Source organism: Sus scrofa, chromosome 1, assembly GCF_054392235.1.
Source record: "Sus scrofa isolate SSC_HxYL_T2T_F1_AM1 chromosome 1, Sscrofa_HxYL_maternal_Yorkshire_Landrace_v2.0, whole genome shotgun sequence".
NCBI lineage: Eukaryota > Metazoa > Chordata > Mammalia > Artiodactyla > Suidae > Sus > Sus scrofa.
Window position 1 is genome coordinate 16,328,530 of NC_139383.1, and position 21,681 is coordinate 16,350,210.

Below are 21,681 nucleotides of genomic sequence, written 5' to 3' on the forward strand. Positions count from 1 at the left end.
TTCCCAGGCTAGGGGTCAAATCAGAGCTGCAGCTGCCGGCCTACACCATAGCCACAGCAGTGAGGGTTCCGAGCCACATCTTCCACCTATACCACAGCTCATGGCAGCGCCGGATCCTTAACCCACTGATCAAGGCCAGGAATCAAACCTGCAACCTCATGATTCCTATCAGATTTGTTTCCACTGCACCACAATGGGTACTCCATTGAATATCTATTCTATTAATTATGTGCCAGGCAGTTTGCCAAGCACTAGGAAATGCAGAGACAAAACATGGTCTAAAGCATTATGGAATTTTATGCTATAACCAGACACAGATATAAATAGGTACCACACAGTGTTAAAGATACTATGATACAAGTAAATGTATCAAACCGGGGAGGCACAAAAGAAAGTCATTTCTACCATAGGTAGAAGGGCTTAGGAGGGGAGCTGAAACCTAAAGGGAGTCATGTAATATGAGTATAAGTTGCCTGGAGAGGAAAGAATGGGAGGAAAGGTTATTTTCCACCAGTGATTCATTGTTAAAAGTAAAGAGGGTGAGATAAAAATCCCAAGTTGTCCATAAGGCTTTTTCATATAAAACTTGAGGAAAGGAAATTTTTGGTTTTCTTCTTTCCTCCTAATTTGTGAAAATCTTCTTTAAAGGTAATCAACTGGCAAACATCTCTTCATATCCCACCACAAGCTAAACTGAGTCCTGAAGCCTCTGATCTTATTATTAAACTCTGCCGAGGACCAGAAGATCGCTTAGGCAAGAATGGTGCTGATGAAATAAAAGCTCATCCGTTTTTTAAAACAATTGATTTCTCCAGTGACCTGAGACAGCAGTCTGCTTCATACATTCCTAAAATCACACACCCAACAGATACATCAAATTTTGATCCTGTCGATCCTGATAAGTTATGGAGTGATGATAATGAGGAAGAAAATGTAAATGACACTCTCAATGGATGGTATAAAAATGGAAAGCACCCTGAACATGCTTTCTATGAATTTACCTTTCGGAGATTTTTTGATGACAATGGCTACCCATATAATTATCCAAAGCCTATTGAGTATGAATATATTAATTCACAAGGCTCACAGCAACAGTCAGATGAAGATGATCAGCACACAGGCTCAGAGATCAAAAATCGTGATCTAGTGTATGTTTAACACAGTAGGAAATAATTATAATGAGGATTTGCAAAAAGGCCTGAAATGCAAGGTTTTTTGAAACTCAGAGTAAAATTATGCAAGTGTGACAGGGCTCTGTATATTTGCTCTGTGTACAATATTTTATGTTCCTAAATTATGGGAAACCCTTTTAAAATGATAATTTATTTCAGCCTTTTTAATCAGTAACTTAGAAAAAAATTGTTATAAAGAAAGTAAATTATGAGCTGAATATTATAGTCAGTTCTTGGTACTTAAAGTACTTAAAAAATAGTGCTTTTTTTAAAAGAAGAGCCTGGTATCTATTTGTACATAATGCTAAATAATTTTAAAAGACAAGAATTTTTGAAATTTTTTTGAAAGACAGTTTTAGTTTTACCTTGCTTTAACCAAATATGAAATATATCCCACATATACAGAGCTCTTTTTTTTGTTCCCCCATACCTTTGTTTTTGGAGAAAAAAATAAGCTATAGAAATTAAGCCATCATGGTGGTGAGTATTCCTAGACTAATGGTAATCTGTATAATTCACATTTAGGAACTAATAAATACAAGGTTGAAACAATATGTTCATGAGAACAAAAAATAATGCAGTTTATCTTTTTTCCCCTCTGTGGAATATTTAATTTTCTAATGTATCTCAAGAATTACTGGCTTTAAAAGAAGCAAAGCACTACCATTTTTCTTTCTGTATTGGTACTTTTAATGCTGCTTTCAGTTTTAAAGGGAACAAAGCTGCCATAAATTTAACTTTTCAATAATCAAAGCTAAGATCTTTCATGGAGTCCCTGCTGTGGTGCAACAGGATCCTCAGCATCACTGCAGCACTGCAGTGATGCAGTGTTCAGGTTAAGGTCGCAACTGTGGATGGATCTGATCCCTGGCCCAGGAACTCCATATGCAGTGGGGCAGCCAAAAAATAAATAAGCTAAGATCTTTCATATTTGAAATTAAAAAAAAATTCCACATCCTTAGCAGAGAGATTACTTTCAATATTATATTAAACTTTGGTTAGAAATTTTTGGATACTTACTAGAAAAGGACTTTTTCTATACAGTTTTTTTTGTTTGTTTTTTTCTTTTTGGCTGCTCCATGGAATATGGAGTTCCCTGGCCAGGGATCAGATCCCAGCAGCAGCTGCAACCTACCGAAGATCCTTTAACCCACTCTGGCGGGCCAGGAATTGAACCTGCATCTTTCAGTGATGCCGCTCATCCCATTGTGCCACAGCAGGAACTCCTGATTTATGTCATCTGTGATGGTAATAGATTTCCTCTTTCAGAACAGTGCTGCGTACACGAATTGTTACTGGCAAAGGAAAATCTGGCTGTTTGGCTGTATGTTACCTGTGGGCAGATTAATTGGTGAAAACTTACTATTTAACTCCTAATTAAGGTGGTCATTAATAATTAGGAAAAAAATACCTAGTGGTCATAGTGGAAAATTCAAATCCTAACTTATTTAAGGTTGGATACATTTTTCAGCATTACTATTATATATAATACTTAGATTTTAAGGACGACTTGTGGTTTCATACCAAAATACATTTAGCTTATCTTTTAGGAAGGGGGAAAGGGCTGTATTCTGACATTAGTAAAATTTGTATTTTATTTCCTTTTCTTAAGCTCCACTGATAGGAAATTGTTTTATGAAAACTTAATATTTGTGGATAAGAGCATAATTTTAGTGATTTTTTTTCAAACCTTTAGCTTTCTTCATAGAAAAGCTAATGGAATCATATATCTAAGTAGAATTAAAGGCAGAGCTGTTCCAGTCGAATTGGGAAGGGCAGAGAAGATTTATTAGCTCACACTTCCCACTTGTTTATAGGTGGCCTTCTTAGAGCTCAACTTGTAAACCATTGCTTAACCCACTGTAATGGTGGGTCTTTGGGAGTCATTGTTCCTTTTGAGAATCTGATGAAAGCTGTGGGCTCCCTTTCCAGAAAAATGCACGTCAATACATACACATAAAATGTTGCATGCAGTTTAGGGATTTGGGACCTGTTGAAACCTGTCACCAACTCTTAGTTAAGAACCTCTGTCCTATAAGAACACTGATATGTTAAACTAAGAACTTTGTTTTAAATTTACTGATTAGTACTCAAATTAGCACATCTTGTATAAACACTGATAATTTATGATGGGAAAAGGTCTGTACCATGTGATAAGATATCCTTTTGAATGCCTCTCTTGTGGGTACAGAACTCAGACATTTTAAACAAACCATTTTGAGGGCACTGAAATAGATGTTGGCTTGTTAACAGGTTTGATATGGAAATATTTCTGAAGGACTTCTACTCAGAGAATTGTAAGAAAATGCACTATATAAGATGGCATTCTTCACTTCATGGAACATTTGATTAGTCCTTTAAAATTCTCTGAAACATATCAGTTCAAGAACTTTAACTCAGTACTCAAATTTTAAAATTATCTCTCTTGCTCCCAGGCTTTCTCAGTCAGATTTATTTAAGTTTCCGCTTAGTTGTTTTACTTCTGGACTATGGTGCAAAACAGTACAAAACCAACTTTGTTACGTGTACTTTGTAGGAAAACTAAGGTGCTGTCTTCACCACCACTACCCGCAGCCACCACAAAATTTGTGTTGCCCTTATTCCTCAAATGTAACAAACACTACAAATTTTATATTCTTTTAAATTTCCTCTTAATCGTATAAGCTTTTTGTATTTATCTGGAGCAGTGTACAAGCCTTTAGCATCTGCATTTTTAACAGTTTGGATGTACTTATTAGCTGTCTTATTCCCAAACTATATCCAGTTCTTCCCGTATAGAATTTGGTGCTTCCTGACCAAAAAGGTGAGAATGACATCAAAAATCTATATGCTCTCTGTTGAAATGGAGTGAAAACATTGATTATTCATGTTTTCTTTTTAAAATCATTTTCCCACTCATTAAAAAAACTTGCTGTCTTTCTTATACTCACCCCCTTTTATGCATATCAATAGTATTTATGGAATGTGTTCTATAATTGTGTAATTGTAGATACAGTTACGTATTGTCCAGTGATGTCCTAAGGCAGGCCTTATTGCTGTATCTTTTCTACCTTATTTGTAATAGAAACTATAGAATGTATGACTAAGAAGTCACTTTGAGATTGACTTTTTTAAAAAGTTATTACCTTCTGCTGTTGCGAAGTGCAAAACTGTGAGTGGAAATGTTTTATTCTGACTTAATAATATGTTGAAATTAGAGAATACAGTGGGAGGATTTCTAGATATTGCTGCTGCTGTTACCTTAGGTACTTTAGAAAATTTTCTTTAATAAACAAAAATAAACAAAAATCCCTTTGGTATTTAAAGTGAAACATTTAGCCTGTTTGTTTTAATCTAAAACAAAATAATTTGGGTCAACATATTGGTATATTTGTAAAGGGCCTTAATATATCCCTTTGTGAAGGCACTACAGTTTACTTTTATATTATATTGTGTATATAAGTATTTTGTATTAAAATTGAATCAATACAACACTACAATTTTATAAAATAATGCTTTGTTAGGGAAAGGAATTACAGCTTTGCAATATAACTAAATCGTTTGGCATACTTCTGAATGTAGTAGATATGAATAATCAGCCTGCGTTTTTAATGAATCTATTTGTATTTCCCAATCATTTTCTCTAGTGTAACATTTGCTGGGATCATAATAAAAAAAAAAAAAAGCAAAATTCAGATCTTTAAATTATGTGTGGAAAGCTGACTTTTAAGCTGCTTAGTTAAGTAGTTTTGGGTTTTTTTTTTTTTTTTTTTTTTAATGGATCAGTTATTTAATAGCTTTCTTTGTAAGAAGTTTAGAACACTGATTTGTGAGGGCAGACAGAGCAGAGGTAGCCCTGGAGCTGAGGAACAGCTTTGATCCTTCACAGAATTTGTCGTCCGCAGCTTTCTGATCAACCTCGCACTGCTCTGTAATCTCCTATCCCTCTTTCTCTGGTGAAGAATTTTACCTTTTTCTTTTCAACTAAGGATTTAGCTGTAAAATACCTTTTTTTTTTTTTTTTTTTTTTTTTTTTGTCTTTTCTAGGGCTGCTCCCAAGGCACATAGAGGTTCCCAGGCTAGGAGTCTAATTAGAGCTGTAGCCGCCGGCCTATGCCAGAGCCACAGCAACGCAGGATCCGAGTCACTTCTGCAACCTACACCACAGCTCACAGGCAACGTCGGATCCTTAACCCACTGAGCAAGGCCAGGGATGGAATCCACAACCTCATGGTTCCTAGTTGGATTCGTTAACCACTGCGCCACGACGGGAACTCCAAAATACCTTTTCTTGCACAAGGCCTCTCTGGAGTACATAGCTGGCTGGGAATATCTGCTAATTCCTCTGACCAGGACAGGGTTTCACCCACAGCAGGGCTTCCCCTAAACATTCTTACCCTTTTGAACCTTGCCACCGCCATCATTCTTCTCGGCTTCAGGTTTTTTCTCTTTTTATTCTGACCTCTCAGCTTTTTCTACCCACCATCTTGCAATATGGGAAAGAAAGTTGATTTTTTAATTCAAAAATGTGTTTTAATCTTTTTATTAGAAAATTTATGGTTAAAAATTTGATACTTTGGATTTAAAATACATATATAGCTAATGATAAAAACTCTTTAGGTTAAAGCAAGCTGTATAGATTTAGTATAACCCAGTAAAATGTTTTCATTTTGTCCAACATAAGAACAATAAATATTTCATGTCCAAAACTCCCTTTATATCAGCACAGGTATAAACCTTTTTAATTATGAACTCTTCATTTAGTATCAAGTCCAATTTATAATTTTTTTTTTAAATCTGAAGCTATTGTCAAATCTCTTTTCCTTTATTTACAGTCTTTTACTTTATCATATGAACTGCCTACCAAATATATATGTTGATGTTATTATCTTAAATCAACTTTACATGGATGAACAAATATTTAGGTTCTTCCCCCCTCCCTTTTTCAAGCATTACCATCATTCTTGGGTCTCTTTTTATCCTCTTGTTTACCATCACTTTTAAAATTTAGTTTACATGAGGCTGTTGTATAACTGATGCAAATTATATTTTGCCTATGATTCATTTTACTACATTGGAAAAAATTGGAAAAAACAACTACTGTATTTATCCTTTTATTTAGCTAGTATATTGTTGGTGAATGGGAGGTGATAAGGGCTCCACGCAATTCAACTTCCCTTTTAATTCTCTAGCTCTGATTATATGTTTCCAGGAAAAATTGTCTTTGCCTTCATATATCATCATCATCATTATCATTGAGAGCCCTTGGTGAGGTTGGTTATCGTTTCAGCAGACCTGCATCGCAATTTCATTTCTTCCTTTGTCCAAGCTACTTCTCCCTGACTTCCATAGCATCTTCTTGCCGAAGACTGAATGGTGGAATACACTGCTGGTCTTGGAGAGCCTTGTGGAGAGGTGGAGGGACAGCTGCAGCTCACTCGGGGGACACACACTGGTGGCAGCCCCTTTTGGGAGCTCTTTCTACTGAGTGGATCTTGGTACTGGGGGCATGATCATGGAGCCCTCTCTCCAGCTCACTAGCTTCCTCATTTTACTACATTTTGGATCCATATTTGGCATGCTTAAAATTGTGACTGTCCTTTGTTAGGCCAGAAGCAAATACACAAAATATATCTGCTTATGCATGTGAAGGGTAAGGGAGGATGTCAAATATATGCTTGAAACATAGGCAGTTACTGTCCTTGCTAGTATCCAGTCGTTCCTTCCTCCTTCCATGAACTCACCCAGAGATCCTGAGCATTTTGCTGGATTCAGAATCGGGTGATTCTTTTGAGTTGTTTCCCCTGCAGAAGGGTCAAACTTGTTCTGTCGAGGAAAAGGATTCTCCTGAGTACCCGGCTCCCAGAGGCGTTGCCCAATGACGCAGGCTGCTCCTGTTCTCCAGCTTCCATTCTCTGGTTCCCTTTTACTAACAGAGCCCCCATCCCTGTTCATGTTAGGACTGTCCCACTAGAGCCCATGTTTCTCATTATTCCCTTGTAATTAGTTGTGGCCACATGACTAGGTTTTGGCCACTGGGATGTGAGCAGGTGTGATATATGCTAATTTGACTTGATACATTTCAATTTTATTGTTTGCTCTCCACTTTTCTTTTTTTTTTTTTTTTTTTGTCTTTTTGCCTTTTCTAGGGCCGCTCCTGCGGCATATGGAGGTTCCCAGGCTAGGGGTCCAATCAGAGCTGTAGCTGCTGGCCTACGCCAGAGCCACAGCAACTCAGGATCTGAGCCAAGTCTTCGACCTACACCACAGCTCACGGCAATGCCAGATCGTTAACCCACTGAGCAAGACCAGGGATCGAAACTGCAACCTCATGGTTCCTAGTCGGAACCACTGAGCCACGACGGAAACTCCTCCACTTCTTTCCCTCTTCCCACAAGATGCAACATGGACAGAGTCGCGATTTTATATTGACCACGAAAACTGGGAAAACACCCTAGTGATGGTGGACTAACAAAATTAATAAAACTTGATTACCTGAAAGACTGTGTGAGGCAGGGCTGTCTGTCCAGCTTGGTCTGATCAATTGCCAACACTTAAAGAAAAGTTAGAAAAGAAGGGAGTTCCCATTGTGACACAGCGGAAACAAATCTGACTAGTATCCATGAGGATGCAGGTTCGATCTCTGGCCTTGCTTAGTGGGTTAAGGATCCGGCATTGCTGTGATCTGTGGTGTAGGTTGCAGACGCCGTGGCTGTAGCATAGGCCAGCAGCTGTAGCTCCAATTCGACCCCTCGCTGGGAACTTCCATGTGCCATGGGTGTGGCCCTAAAAAGCAGGGGAAAAAAAAAGTCATATATGTGTGTGTATGTGTAATTTGTTAATGCTGAACTTGTACCCCAATATAGTGTATAATCTGTGTTAGTGTGTAATCTGATTTGCAAAACAATTTAAGGAGGTCATTTTACACTTTGACTCTCTCCCATGCAGTGAGTCATGAAATGCAGTTTCTTGGTATGTTTTTCTCTAATTTATCATCATCCTCATTGTTTAGTTAAACTAATTTGGTTAAGGCCCTCATCAGCTCTTGCTTGAATTCCCGTAATAACTTTTTTTGGGGGCCCCCACCTGTGGCATTCAGAAGTTCCAGGGCCAGGGATCAAACTGTGCCACAGCAGCAACCCAAGCTCTAACAGTGACAACTCCGGAAACTTAACCTGCTGAGCTACCAAGAAACTTAAGTAACTTTCTAACTGGAGGCTTTGATTTCATTCTCATCCTTCAAGTTTTATCCAACTGACAACCGAATGACATAATTGAAAGACAATTCCAGATTCTGCTTCTGGTATAACCCAGTAAGCTCCTGATGGATTGTCTTTATCATGTATAACAACTATAAACTCGGGGAAAAAATGAAAAAGAAAAACCTTCCTAAAGATACTCAAGTGCAGAGTTCCTGCTGTGGCGCTTCGGGTTAACGACACAGCGTTGTCTCAAGAGTTGTGAGTTCGATTCCCAGCCCAGCACAGTTGATTAAGGATCCAGTGTTGCCACAGCTGTGGCGGCGGGGGGGCAGGGGGAGATACTCGAGTGGAACTAGAGCAGGCAGGCAGATTCTGGTTGGACAACCCCCAAAGGAGAGGAATGGCACTAGATGTCTCATTCTCATGAGATCTTGCCAGAGAAAGGCCCTATTTTCTAGCTGAATCATGAACTGCACGTGTAGGGATGAATTCAAGCATCCTATCTAAGAATCAAAGAATTGACCTGACATTTGAGATGAGAATCAAACCAAGTAAATTGACCTGCTTAACAAAACAAAACACTCCCAGAGTCATATCACACAATCCAGGTGTAACGTAATATATCCAACATCCAGGATACACTCCAGATTTACCTGACCTACAAAAAAATATAAAAGTATGACCTAGGAGTTCCCGTCAGGGTGCATCGGGAACAAATCCGACTAGGAATCATGAGGTTGAGGGTTCAATCCCTGGCCTCACTCAGTGAGTTAAGGATCTGGCGTTGCTGTGAGCTGTGGTGTGGGTCTCGAACTCAGTTTGGATCATGCATTGCTGTGGCTGTGGTGTAGGCCAGCAGCTGTATCGCCAATCGACCCCTAGTCTGGGAACCTCCATATGCCTCAGGTGTAGCCCTAAAAAGCAAAAAACAAAATAAAAATTAAAAAAAAATAAAAACGACCCAGTTTCAAAAGGAAACACTGTCACGGTCACCTCTAGATCCTATTTCCTACATCTAGAGTTGGCAAACAAAGACAGTACAATGGCTCTTATAACTGTGACAATGTAAAGAAAAATATTCTTCCAAGTGTAAAGACAGAATCCCACAAGAATATAGAAGCTATAGGAAGTTACCAGAAGGAAATTTTCCTTGATTAAAGACATAAACTGGCAGATGATGAGAAAGCTTGTGAGAGGGCCAATAAATAAAAGTATCTCTGGAAGGTAGTTTATGAATTTGATGTTATCGTCTCTGGGAATGGGAACTGGATTTCTTAGGCAGCAAGAGAAGTAAAAAGATTTCTCACTATATAAGGTTTTGTATCATTTAAATTTTGAACCATGTAAATGCATTGCTTATCCAACTATACGTACCTAAAATGGAAATAAAAAACAAAATCTTTAAGTTCTAGTGGATGATCTGGACTTAGACAAAGGAAGATACACTTTAATTGAGATAAAAGGAAAAAAACCAAAGGTCAAGTATGAGGTGGAGACGTTTGTAAATTGGAGAGTAAAAGTACTAGGATTAGGTTACGCTGCATATGAAACCCCAAAACAACCACTGCTTAGACCTTCAATATCTAGAGTTAGCCATCTGTCCACACCCAGTGCAGCAGCTCCACGAGGTCAGCTCACACTTCCTCTCTTCCACACTTCCATCTTCATCGTATGGCCATATAGTAAAGGCCATTTGTGGTCAGCAGCTGGCTGCTTACACTTTTCCCTGTTCTGCTGAAAAGAGGGGATGGAGTGAGTAAAAGGGGGATTTTCAGAGCCTTTCCCTTTCAGATACCTTCCTAAAAGTGGAATTCAGCTCTTCCACTTGCTAGACCTTAGATCCACGGCCACACCTAGCTGCCTATGACTCTGGAAAACGCAGTCCCTGAGTAAGCAGCTCTTTACAGGAAAACACCCTCAGCAGGAAGCCCCTTTTCTTGCCACTTAAGCAAAGCAATATTGTAACGAACTGATCACACAATACTTTGCCTAACTTGTTGGTTCTTTCCATAGATCAAAGAGGTAGAAATGAAGAGTAAGTAATTAACAGATGACCAGATCTCTTCCCTAGCCTCCCCTTCAGTCATCTCCAAACAGTGTGAACCAGATAACATCTGGAGGAAGAGCACACAGCGTCGATGAGCCTGCATGTGCTGGGGCATCTCGAGGACTCTGACCCCCCGACCTATCTCAATGGTTAACCGAGATTACTCCCCACTGTCCCTTTAAAACTCATGGCCAAGCAGAATCTTCGAAGGTGGTTTTTTGGAGGTACGGACATTGAGTCCACCATCTCATATTGCTGGCATTGTAATTTTTTTTTTTTTTTTTTTGTCTTTTATGGCTGCTCCCATGGCATAAGAAGGTTCCCAGGCAAGGGGTCAAATCAGAGCTGTAGCCACTGGCCTATGCCACATGCTAGCATTCTAATTAAAAGCATCTCTGAGGTTTGATTTTGTCAGTGGCAAGCAGTGGGACTCAAAACTACTCATTCCAGGTAGCCCCATTTAATCAAGCTAGGTTCTGTTCTGAGGAGAATGAGTATGTGGCGGGCAGACGGCCGGCTTTGCCTCAGTGAGCAAGTTGAGGGAATTCCAAGCTGATAGCTTCTGTTTTCTCTGAAGGTGGAGACAGTCATTTACTGAAGGGATGAGAGGGGTAGGTGGCCGGCTTGAGGTCAGTGGTGAAAGTTTTGAAATAATGTGAAGAGTAAGATAGATAACAGAGGTGGGATATGCAGGGAAAAAAACCTTTCAGGTGGGTCAGACATCATGCAATTGTGGTGCATCCGTTTTCAAGGTGGTCTGATTTTTTTCCGATGGCATTCAGCAATCTGGGAGTAGCAAGTCTGTGATGGGAGCTGTTATTTTTGTTCCCTTGTTTTTTTTTTTTTTTTGTTTTTTTGTTTTTTTTTTTTCTTTCTTTTTTCGGCCCACATTTGAGGTAGATGGAGGTTCCAAGGCTAGGGGTCGAATCAGAGCTACACCAGCCGGCCTCCACCACAGCCACAGCGACTCAGGATCTGAGCCTCCTCTCTGACCGACACCACAGCGCAGGTCAACCCCGGATCCTTAACCCACTGAACAAGGCCAGGGATCGAACCCACATCCTCCTGAATACTCGTTGGATTCGTTTCTGCTGAGCCATGGTGGGAACTCCAGAAGCTGGAATTCCACATTCTTCCTAAAGTGCATAAGGTGAGTGAACAGCACTGGGGATCTGTGCTAGTTTGTTCCTGCAAACACTGTAACAATCTAAAGATTCAGCATATTTTAAATCATGGTTACAATTTTCTAGTCTTATACATATTCTGTATCCCAAGAGATGGCTTAAATTTTTGATGTAGGCGGAGGGGGACGGCCACAGGCAGTAGACCAGGTGATTAAAACTGGTCCTGAAAGTCCTTTTAGATTTCTCTGAGAAAATGTAAAAAGTGTCTCCAAATTCTTTTTTTTAAAGGACTTAACATATTAATTCATTCTACAACTATCTAATTACAATATGCCAGATATTACCCCTGTTAAATGGAGGAAGTAAGTAACTTCATTAAGTTTACTTACTTGCATAATGTCAAGAGGTGGGTTTTTGTTTGGTTGGTTGTCTTTTTCTTTTTAGGGCTGCACCCTCCTCGGCATAGGGAGGTTTCCAGGCTAGAGGTCGATTCGGAGCTGTAGCTGGTGGCCTACACCTCATCCACAGCAACTCGAGATCCGAGCCTCGTCTGCGACCTATACCACAACTCACAGCAACACCGGAGAACGGGGCCAGGGATTGACCCGGCATCCTCATGGGTACTGGTTGGGTTCGTTAACCACTGAGACATGATGGGAACTCCAAGAGATGGTCTTCATGTCATTCCCTTCTGTGTAATTTCAGAGGTCACAGCACGTCTTACAACAGTCTCCCACTCTATTCTCTCTCCCCTTCAAACCTTTCTACTCACAGTTGTTGAATTAATCTATTTCCTGTATACATGAGGCCTTCACTTGAACATGTTCGAGATTGCTCCGTTGTGCCAACTGATGAAACTCTTTATTGGCACCTACCTTTTTACTTACTTTCCCATAACTTCCCTTTATGTCTTCTTTGATCCTGCTAAATTAATCTCACCATTCACCAGGAACAAAATAATCTCCAATTTTTTGAGTCCCAGTGGGAACACAATGATTTTAGAAGGACGGTGGTTGTAGAAGCCACCCTGTAAAAGAAGCAATGACTGGTGTCGTGGTCATGAAGGCGGTACACAGATATCGTTTCTCTTTAAGGGCACACTGGGGAGCTCGATATCCCATCCCTCTGAAATCGGGTTTGGCCACATGCCTTGGTCTGGCCAATGAAATGTGGACAGAAGTGGCATCTCTCATATGCAGGCAGAAGTAATGCAAGTTATCTCATTTTCTTTTTTTCATTATCAGAGGTCCCAGTGTCTGCATCTGCTCTACTATGAACATGTAGAATACATGAGAAGGAAAAAATTCCTGTTGTTTGAAATCTGTTCAATTTACTGGTTACTACAAGGTACCCTAGTCTTCCTGGACTAGTACTACTAGCGAGGAAACAGAAGTAGTAAGTGTAAGCCACTCTCGGGATGGTTTTTGTTTGTTTTTGTTTGTGTTTTTTTCACAGCCACACCAGAGACATATGGAAGTGCCAGGGCCAGGGGTCAAATCACAGGGGCAGCTTGTTGCAGTGCTGTGTCCTTAACCCACTGAACAAGGCAGGGGATGGAACCAGCAACCACACAGGCCACATCAGGTATTTAATCTGCTGAGCCACGATGGGAACTCTGGGAGGGTTTTTTTTTTTTTTAATTTTAAAAATTAATTTCATTGAGGTATAAATTACATACAATAAAATGCATCCATTTTATGGGTACTGTTCAATGAGGTGGTTTTTTTTTTTTGTTTTTTGTTTTTGGTCTTTTTGCCATTTCTTGGGCCGCTCCTGCGGCATATGGAGGTTCCCAGGCTAGGGGTCTAACTGGAGCCATAGCCACCAGTCTACGCCAGGGCCACAGCAACGCAGGATCCGAGCCGCGTCTGCAACCTACACCACAGCTCACAGCAACGCCAGATCCCTAACCCACTGAGCAAGGGCAGGGCCCGAACCCGCAACCTCATGGTTCCTAGTCGGATTCGTTAACTACTGCGCCACAACAGGAACTCCCAATGAGTTTTTAATAAACATATTCACCTGCTTAACCACTACTCTAGTTCTATCACCTCAAAACATTTCCTCAGGACTTTTTGCCTTCCAATCCTTTCCATTTCTCCCATTCCTTAATCCAGCCTTAAGCACACACCAACCAACTTTCTGTTACTGTAAACTAGTTTTGCCTGTTCTAGAATTTCATATAAATGCAGTCATTTAATATGTATTCATTTTGTCCCCTTTGAGAAGTTTTTAAACTATAAATTCCCTTTATAATTCAACATACCTTTTCACTCATAAAAAAAAATGAAGCCTAGCTGGGGTAATTAATCTATACCTCCCTGAATTGCTTTTTTTTAATTTCAAAAAGATATCCTAATTATACTTTCCTGTGCTCCATTACAATAGAGTTCATATTCATCATAGCAAAACTATTATTTTCTACTTAGTTGCGAATTTTACAAGAATTTAAACGCCAGGAGACATTTCTATTTTGTTGACTACTATATACCCAGTGCCTACAATGCTATCTGTCACGTAGTAGTTGCTCAACAAATATTTGTGGACTGAATGGATGTATTTTCCTTGAATTGTCTTCATGTAAGTCTGTATTAAGTTAATGGGATGCTTTAAAATTAGAATCTTAATTACCATGCACTCCTAGAGGAAAACGTGTCTTAAGAGCCTCTATTCCATCTTCCGTGGCAGGTAGAGGATGGAGATTGAGACTGGAGACTCTAGAGTATATATGTTTCCATACGTCGTGCAACGTAATTTTATATTGTTTGTGTTGAAACGGTGACCACAAAAATCAAGAAAATAAAATACCACCAGCACTGCGTCCGAATATCTTTGTTACCCATTCCCTATTTTATTCATGTTTTGTGGTGACAAGCGCCTCGGCCAAATTCTGAGTACTTGGTTCTAAAAACAGGATTGTCATAAACGAATTGGTGAACCTTCGACACTCCTAAAATAGACACTCTGACCTCCTAACCTCTGAGTGTGATGAAAATCGAACTGGAGGAAAAGTGAGCAGGTACTTCGAAAAAGATATTGAGGAACGGCGAGGCGGTTAGTATCAACTCCGCGCATAATTTCAGCCCCTCTCCCCCGAATCCGCTGGGGAAGCGGTGACGCGGGACTGCGCAGGCGCGCCCTCTCCGGCAGCGCCTCCTTCGGCCCCGCCCAGCCGGCGCCCGGCGCGCGCACGCCGCCCGGCGTCCTCGCTCCCGGGGCGGTGCCCCGCGAGTGTCCGAGTCACTGAGGCCACCTCCGGCACCGGAAGTGGCCGTGGCGCGTTTGCGTTCAAATTCTCGGCGAGCTGAAGCGGCATCAGGGGCTGGTGGCGGTTGGATCAGGCAGTGCTGGTTCAGTGATCACAGAGCAAGGTGGTTCGGGCAGGACAGGGCAGGGCAGGGCCCTCCTTCCTCGCTGCCCCGAACCCGGCTCGGCCCTTCCCCTCCGCCTGGCGGTGGGCGGTTTCCCGAGGAGCCTGGCCGCCACAGGTGAGTGTTCGTCCTCCCGGTGTCCTGGGGGACTCCCGACCCCGGGTCGGAAAGGGACTCGGGAGTCTGTGATGCGATCCCGCTGCGCATTCTGCTGTGAACCTGACGGTGCCTGCGCCGAGGTCTTAGGTCCTCGCTATTGTTGCTGACACCTGTGGCTCTGGTGACGGAGGAATCCGCTCCAGCTAGAGACTTTTGGGGCTTCTGCCAATCCCACACTAGGCCTGTGTCATTAGAGAAGTCTTCGGCCCAGAGAACCTGTTTTTACTTCTTTGCTTTTTTGACCAGTCCTGTCCCAAATTCGTCCACTCCTCTGCCTGAAACCCTCTCTCCTGAAAAACTCCCAAAGCCTTGACTTGGGCGATGCAGCTTACTTTCTTACATTTTGTGAGGTAGGTGTGATTTTATTGAGGATGTTATTTCTTTCTACTTAGTTTAATCTGGAGCCGGGCGTCCTCTGGGAGGCCTATGGCCCTTTTTGTTTAGAGTTGATACCTTGTTTAGAGTTGATATGTTTCAGAAAACATATCCCTGGAAACTTTGTTTCATACTGTATACCATGTGGTAATGACGTTAGAGGTGCATGTGGATCCTTAATGCCTTGCAGTGGATAGTCTCAAGCCCGTATTTAATCAAAACTAATTTCCTTTAAACTGCGAAGTGCTGTTTTGGTATCAGTTACTAAGTTCCATCTGTACATCCTTGTTTGCACCCTTCTTTCTTGAAAGCACTCATTTATGTTTTCCTCTTTTTTTTTTTTTTTTTTTTTTCTGCTGAGGACATTCCTAATTTTTAGAATGTGTGCCATAGATCTTTGCCACCTAGTCATAATGATAGAACACCAGGGTGTTAAGAAAGATTCTTGTGATGGTCATGCAGGCTTAAATATCTTAGTGTGCAGCCTTATTTCCTTTTCCAGAGGAGATGGTTTTTGTAATCAGTGAGTTCTCACACAGAGAAGTAGTAGAAAAACTCTTTGTCTTGTGTTAATAACTTGTGGCCTACATCATGCCTCCGGAAAAAAAGAAGCAGTGCCGTTTGGCTTTCCAACATTCTCAGGCTATGAAAAGCTATATAATGCTCCTTTATGGCATTTGTAATTCAAATGGCTTTACATTCTGTGGATTCAGTACTAGGCACGCAGTCTGCAACTGATTCCACATCTTATTTTGAAACTGGTATCACAATTCTGACAAATACTAAGGATTGGAGAATCTTGTAGAATTTGCTGTATTAACAACAATGTTGAATTTATTTTTACAACAATGGTTTGAGGTTTTGTTTTTTGTTTTTTAAGCTTCTTGACTGGTTAAAAAGGTAACACATACATCAGCTATGGTTTTTTTTTTTTCTTTTTCTTTTCTGTGGCACGTGGAAGTTCGCAGGCCAAGGATCAAACCTGCACCATAGCAGCAAGCCAAGCTGTTGCAGTGCCAGTGCTGGTTCTATAATCCATGTGCCGCAAGGGAACTCTTGGTTATTTTTCTCTGTAATAGTCTTTCTTTAAAAACTAGTAGTCAGCGTTTTTGGGCAATCTCATTTTTGTTTTTGTTTGTTTTTTTAAGGGCCACATCCCAGGCGAATAGAAGTTCCCAGGGTAGGGGTCAAATCAGAGCTGCAGTGTAGGATCTGAGCGGCATCTGTGACCTATACCGTGGCTTGTAGCAACACTGGATCTTTAACCCACTGAGGGAGGCCAGGGATCGAACCCACATCCTATGGATGCTAGTTAGGTTCTTAACCCACTGAGCCACAACAGGGACTTCCTCATTTGTGTTCTATTAATTGAACCAATAGGTAATGTTTACAGTTCACTGTGGTTAAAATTTGGTCTAGAGGCTTTTCTTCACATATATTCAAGTATTGCCAGATACAGGGTCGGGTAGACCCAGTTTCTGTCTTCGTAATGTAATTTTAGCAACAATAAAGATATATATATATATATGTATATATATATATATATTTTTTTTTTTTGTCTTTTTGCCTTTTCTGGGGCTGCTCCCTCGGCGTATGGGGGTTCCCAGGCTAGGGGTCGAATCAGAGCTGTAGCCGCCAGCCTACGCCAGAGCCACAGCAATGTGGGATCCAAGCCGCGTCTGTGACCTACACCACAACTTACGGCAACGCCGGATCCTTAACCCACTGAGCAAGGCCAGGGATCGAGCCTGCAACCTCATGGTTCCTAGTCAGATTCGTTAACCATTGCGCCACGATGGGAACTCTGATATATTCTTAAAAATTGAAGAATCTCATGAATTTATAGTGTTGACATTCATTTAAGAAGAAGAATATCTTAGAGATACTAAAGGAATAGAAAGATTTATTTTTGTCTAACATTTAGTCATTGCATGGTTTTTTTTTTTTTTTTTGGTCTGCTTCAGAAGCTTTATTGTTTTACCATGTAAGTAAATGATCCATCTCGAGTTAATTTTTTGTGTATGGTAAGAAGTAGAGAAGTAGTGGTCAAAGCTCCTTTTATAAGACTATCCAATTGTTCCAGAATCATTTATTGAAAAGAACATTTTTTCCCCCACCACATATGCGTAAGTCTGTTTCTGGACTTTTACTCTCTTCTATTGGTTTGTCTATTCTAGTACCAATGCCACATTATTTTAATTACTGTAATTTTTATTAAATATTTTAATTTGGTAGTATAATCTGCAAGTTTGTTCTTTCTCTTCCAGATTGTCATGCCTATTTATTTATTTATTTATTTTATTATTCGATGAATTTATCACATCTGTAGTTGTATAATGATCATCACAGTCCAATTTCACAGGATTTCCATCCCACAACCCAAGCACATCCCCCCACCCATTGCTTGGTACTTTGATACATTTTCAGTAAACACATTGTTTCTTGATAACCAAGAATTTTTCAGGTCATTTTTAATGTGGCCTTGGATTGACTTTACATTTGTTTGTTAGAAAATGGCAATTCATTGGCTCCTAAGGAATTTTATCTGACCAGAAAGAAGTATCCATAGCACAGAACCCTTAAAGAAGGTCTGGAGTAGCTTCTGTGAGTTTTTTGGACCTTGAGTCATGGCCCTCAAAAAAGCAAAAGACCACCTAGATAAAAGTAACAACTTATTTTAGATTTTTTTTAGTGGGGTAGGGAGGGAAGAAAGAGGGAGTCTGTTAGGGAAAAGAGGGAGAGAAGGAAAAGATGCAAGAGTCTTGCTGTCCATGCTCATCCAGCTCTACTATATACTCTCAGCAGCTGGCCCCAGCTGTGCTCTTCTAACCTGCTGCTCAGACTAGGTGTCACTGTTAGGGATGAATAGCTTCAGAGCAGAAGCAGTCTCTGACAGTTCTGAGGATCAAGGAATGTGAGAGTGCTGACGGTCAGAAACTGGACAAAGGTAAGGAGTCGTTGACAAAACCTGGCAGTGTTCATTCATTCAAAGATTTGCCACTGAGTATCTGCTGTGTGGAAGGACGCATGATCAAAGTGCTGGGGACATATCCATCACACAACAAAGAGCCATGGTCCCTGGCCATGGAGCTTTTATTGCGGTGGAATGTTATCAGTGGTCATGACTCCGGAAAGTCATGGGATTTTTCTCCTTTACTTTAGGACCTCAGATGCTTAGTCTTGAATTACTTATAGACCTCAGTTCTTAGCTGTATTGCTTCATAACAAATAACCCCAAAACTTAATGGCTTAAAACAGTAAATGTTGAAGTTCCCTAGTGTCTTAGCATGCTAAGGATTGTGAGAGCCACCTCTGGTTACAGCTGTGGCTTGGATTTGATCCCTGGCCTAGGAACTTCTGCTTGTCACCGGTGTGGCCAAAACAAAGAAACAAACAAAAATTTCACAGTTTCTCTCAGTCAGGCTCTGGGCATGGCTTAGCTGGGTGCCTCTGATTCAGGATCTTTCACAGGCTATAGTCAAGGTATCAGGCAGGGCTGCAAAACACATTTTTGTTTTCTGCTGTTTCACACTGCCTTCCAAAAAATGATGTAGCATTCTACATTTGTTCTGCAGCTGTTCAGTAAGACTTCTGTGTCGTGTACTGAGTTACCTCGTTGGTCCTTTCTGCTGTAAATCCTGGTCTCAAAAGACTTGGAGATTCACGGTAGACAAACACCTTGAGGTGAAAGCCCAGTGCAGTGCTGGGGGACTTTAAAAGGGGGAGAGCCTATTTCAAGCTGAGAAGTTCAAAGGGTACACATACTGGGAGAATTGCCATCTGAGTGGGGCTTTGACACATAGGTAGGGTTTGACTGTGGGAACTGAGAAATTTCTTTGAAGGAGTGGAAATTAGCATGAGCAAGTGTGCAGAGATGGAAAATACAGTGTGTGTGACTGTGAGCTTCTTTGGGAATCCTTGGAAAGTATACCTTTTGGTTGGTTGTTTTTGGCCACACCTACAGCATGCAGAAATTCCCAGGGCAGGAATCAAACCCCACCCCATAGCAGCAACCAGAACCATAGTGACGATGCCAGATCTTTAACCTGCTGAGCTATCAGGGAATTCTGAAAGTGTACTTAAAAAAAAAAAAAAAAAACTGTAGTGCTTATTTTTAAGAGACATAAAATATGAAATGTTTCTTTCTTTTTTAGCTTATGAATGAGCATGAGTCTGCTTATGATTAGTGAGAATGTAAAATTGGCCCGTGAATATGCATTACTGGGAAATTATGATTCTGCAATGGTTTATTATCAGGGAGTTCTTGACCAAATGAACAAGTATCTGTACTCAGTCAAAGACACATACCTCCAGCAGAAATGGCAACAGGTAAGAATCATGACTGCTGTTTGTTTTAATGGTTTAAAATATTCAGAAGAAAAGATTTAAGTAGTGCTTCTCCAGCTACACCTTGAAATAATTTATTACATGGATATGTATATAATGTTACTTAATGCTTGATTTGTTATATCTGTCCATATTCACTATCATCACTATGATGAGTTTTACTCAATTATTCCAGTTTTTGGAATCGAATAGTAAAGTTTTAAAATCTTTTTTCTAGATCTTTTTTTTTTTTTTTTTTTTTGCCTGATAAGATTAGAATTGACTTTATTAAGCCGTGGTTGAAAGTGCAGATGACACCTGATTCATCCATTCATTTATTTATTTGTTTTTTGTCTTTTTTTGCCATTTCTTGGGCCGCTCCCGCGGCATATGGAGGTTCTCAGGCTAGGGGTCGAATCAGAGCTGTAGCCGCTGGCCTACACCACAGCCACAGCAATGCCAAGTCGAACTGCATCTGGAACCTACACCATAGCTCACGGCTACACCAGATCCTTAACTCACTGAGCAAGGGCAGGGGTCGAACCTGCAACCTCATGGTTCCTAGTCAGATTCGTTAACCACTGAGCCACGACGGGAACTCCAGACACCTGATCCTTGTATGTACTGTATTCTCCATAGAAGATCATGAAGCAGACCACAGTTGAATCTCATGTGAGGAACTTTAGTCATTGAAGACCGGTAGGAATTCATAGGTAGAAAGTATAGGATTTATAGGCCCAGTTGAATGTGGCATTTATAGTAAGGTTCAATGGTGTCGTGGGAAGAAAATGTTATGGAAATTACTAGTCTCTTTGAGCTGGTGTTCTAGGTAGAATCTTACCCCTCAGGTTCTACTGAACTGCTTTATTGATAGTATTCCATATTTGTCCTTAATTGCTTTAAATACAGAAATATCCTGCCTCTTTGAATCTCTTTCCCTAAATCTGTCTCTGAAAATTTTGCATTAGATGGAGAAAATACTTTATATCATAGTCTTAAGTTTGTCACTAAGAGACTTAGGCCAGTGACTTTTACTTAAAAAGTCTAAGCTTTTTTATAAAGATATTTAAATCATTTAGTTTTAAAACCAAACATTAGCAACTTCATTCAGTATTTCACACATGTATATATATAAATGGTTTTTTAAGTTGAGTCAAAAAAATTGGTTGAGGAGTTCCCGTCGTGGCGCAGTGGTTAACGAATCCGACTAGGAACCATGAGGTTGCGGGTTCAATCCCTGCCCTTGCTCAGTGGGTTAAGGATCCGGCGTTGCCGTGAGCTGTGGTGTAGATTGCAGACGCGGCTCGGATCCCGCATTGCTGTGGCTCTGGTGTAGGCCGGTGGCTACAGCTCTGATTCAACCCCTAGCCTGGGAACCTCCATATGCCGCGGAAGCGGCCCAAGAAATAGCAACAATAACAACAACGAAAAAGACAAAAGACAAAAAAAAAAAAAAAAAAAAAAAAAAAAAAAATTGGTTGAATGTGAATTTAGCCATTTATCTTCTGGAGCAATATTTTTCAAACTGTGGGATGTAATCCATTAGTGAATTATGAAATTAGTGAATTCTGATCAGCATTTTATTTATTTATTTATTTTAAGTTTTGTTTTGTTTTGTTTTTTTTTTGTCTTTTCTAGGGCCACATCCGTGGCATATGGAGGTTTCCAGCCTAGGGGTCTAATCAGAGCTGTAGCCACTGGCCTGCCTCAGAGCCACAGCAACGCCAGATCCGAGCCTCATCTGTGACCTACACCACAGTTCACAGCAACACTGGATCCTTAACCCACTGAGCAGGGCCCGGGATCAAACCCGAGTCCTCATGGATGCTAGTTGGGTTCATTACCACTGAGCCAAATTGGAACTTTATGTTCACTTTGAACAAGAACCATAGGTCAGTATCATGGCTTAATTAGCCAGAATATTTA

The 21,681-nt window shown here is 40.6% G+C and overlaps 2 protein-coding genes across 14 annotated transcripts in view; both read left to right on the forward strand.

The window, feature by feature from the left end:
- LATS1 (large tumor suppressor kinase 1) overlaps nucleotides 1–4,842 on the forward strand; it is a 46,031-nt gene extending 41,189 nt beyond the window's left edge. Inside the window, exons 8-9 of one of the 3 annotated variants that reach the window (XM_085023827.1) lie at nucleotides 649–1,112; nucleotides 2,284–4,842. In XM_085023827.1, coding sequence (XP_084879953.1) covers nucleotides 649–1,112; nucleotides 2,284–2,527 — 708 coding nt within the window. In that variant the 3' untranslated portion in view covers nucleotides 2,528–4,842. Of the gene's footprint in view, nucleotides 1–648; nucleotides 1,360–2,283 lie in introns of those variants that run through there. The other 2 variants (XM_085023842.1, XM_005659149.4) reach the window with 2 other exon arrangements.
- A 9,890-nt stretch (nucleotides 4,843–14,732) lies between these two features.
- The window catches only part of KATNA1 (katanin catalytic subunit A1), a 30,224-nt gene continuing 23,275 nt past the window's right edge, over nucleotides 14,733–21,681 (forward strand). For 8 of the 11 annotated variants that reach the window (XR_014844714.1, XR_014844735.1, XM_085023975.1 and 5 more), the window contains exons 1-2: nucleotides 14,733–15,012; nucleotides 19,584–19,758. Coding sequence is in view for 5 of the 11 variants with exons in the window: in XM_021086876.2 (XP_020942535.1) it covers nucleotides 19,591–19,758 (168 nt within the window). In the remaining 6 variants the exon portion in view is untranslated. Of the gene's footprint in view, nucleotides 15,013–15,300; nucleotides 16,610–17,036; nucleotides 19,759–21,681 lie in introns of those variants that run through there. The other 3 variants (XM_085023918.1, XM_085023910.1, XM_085023959.1) reach the window with 3 other exon arrangements.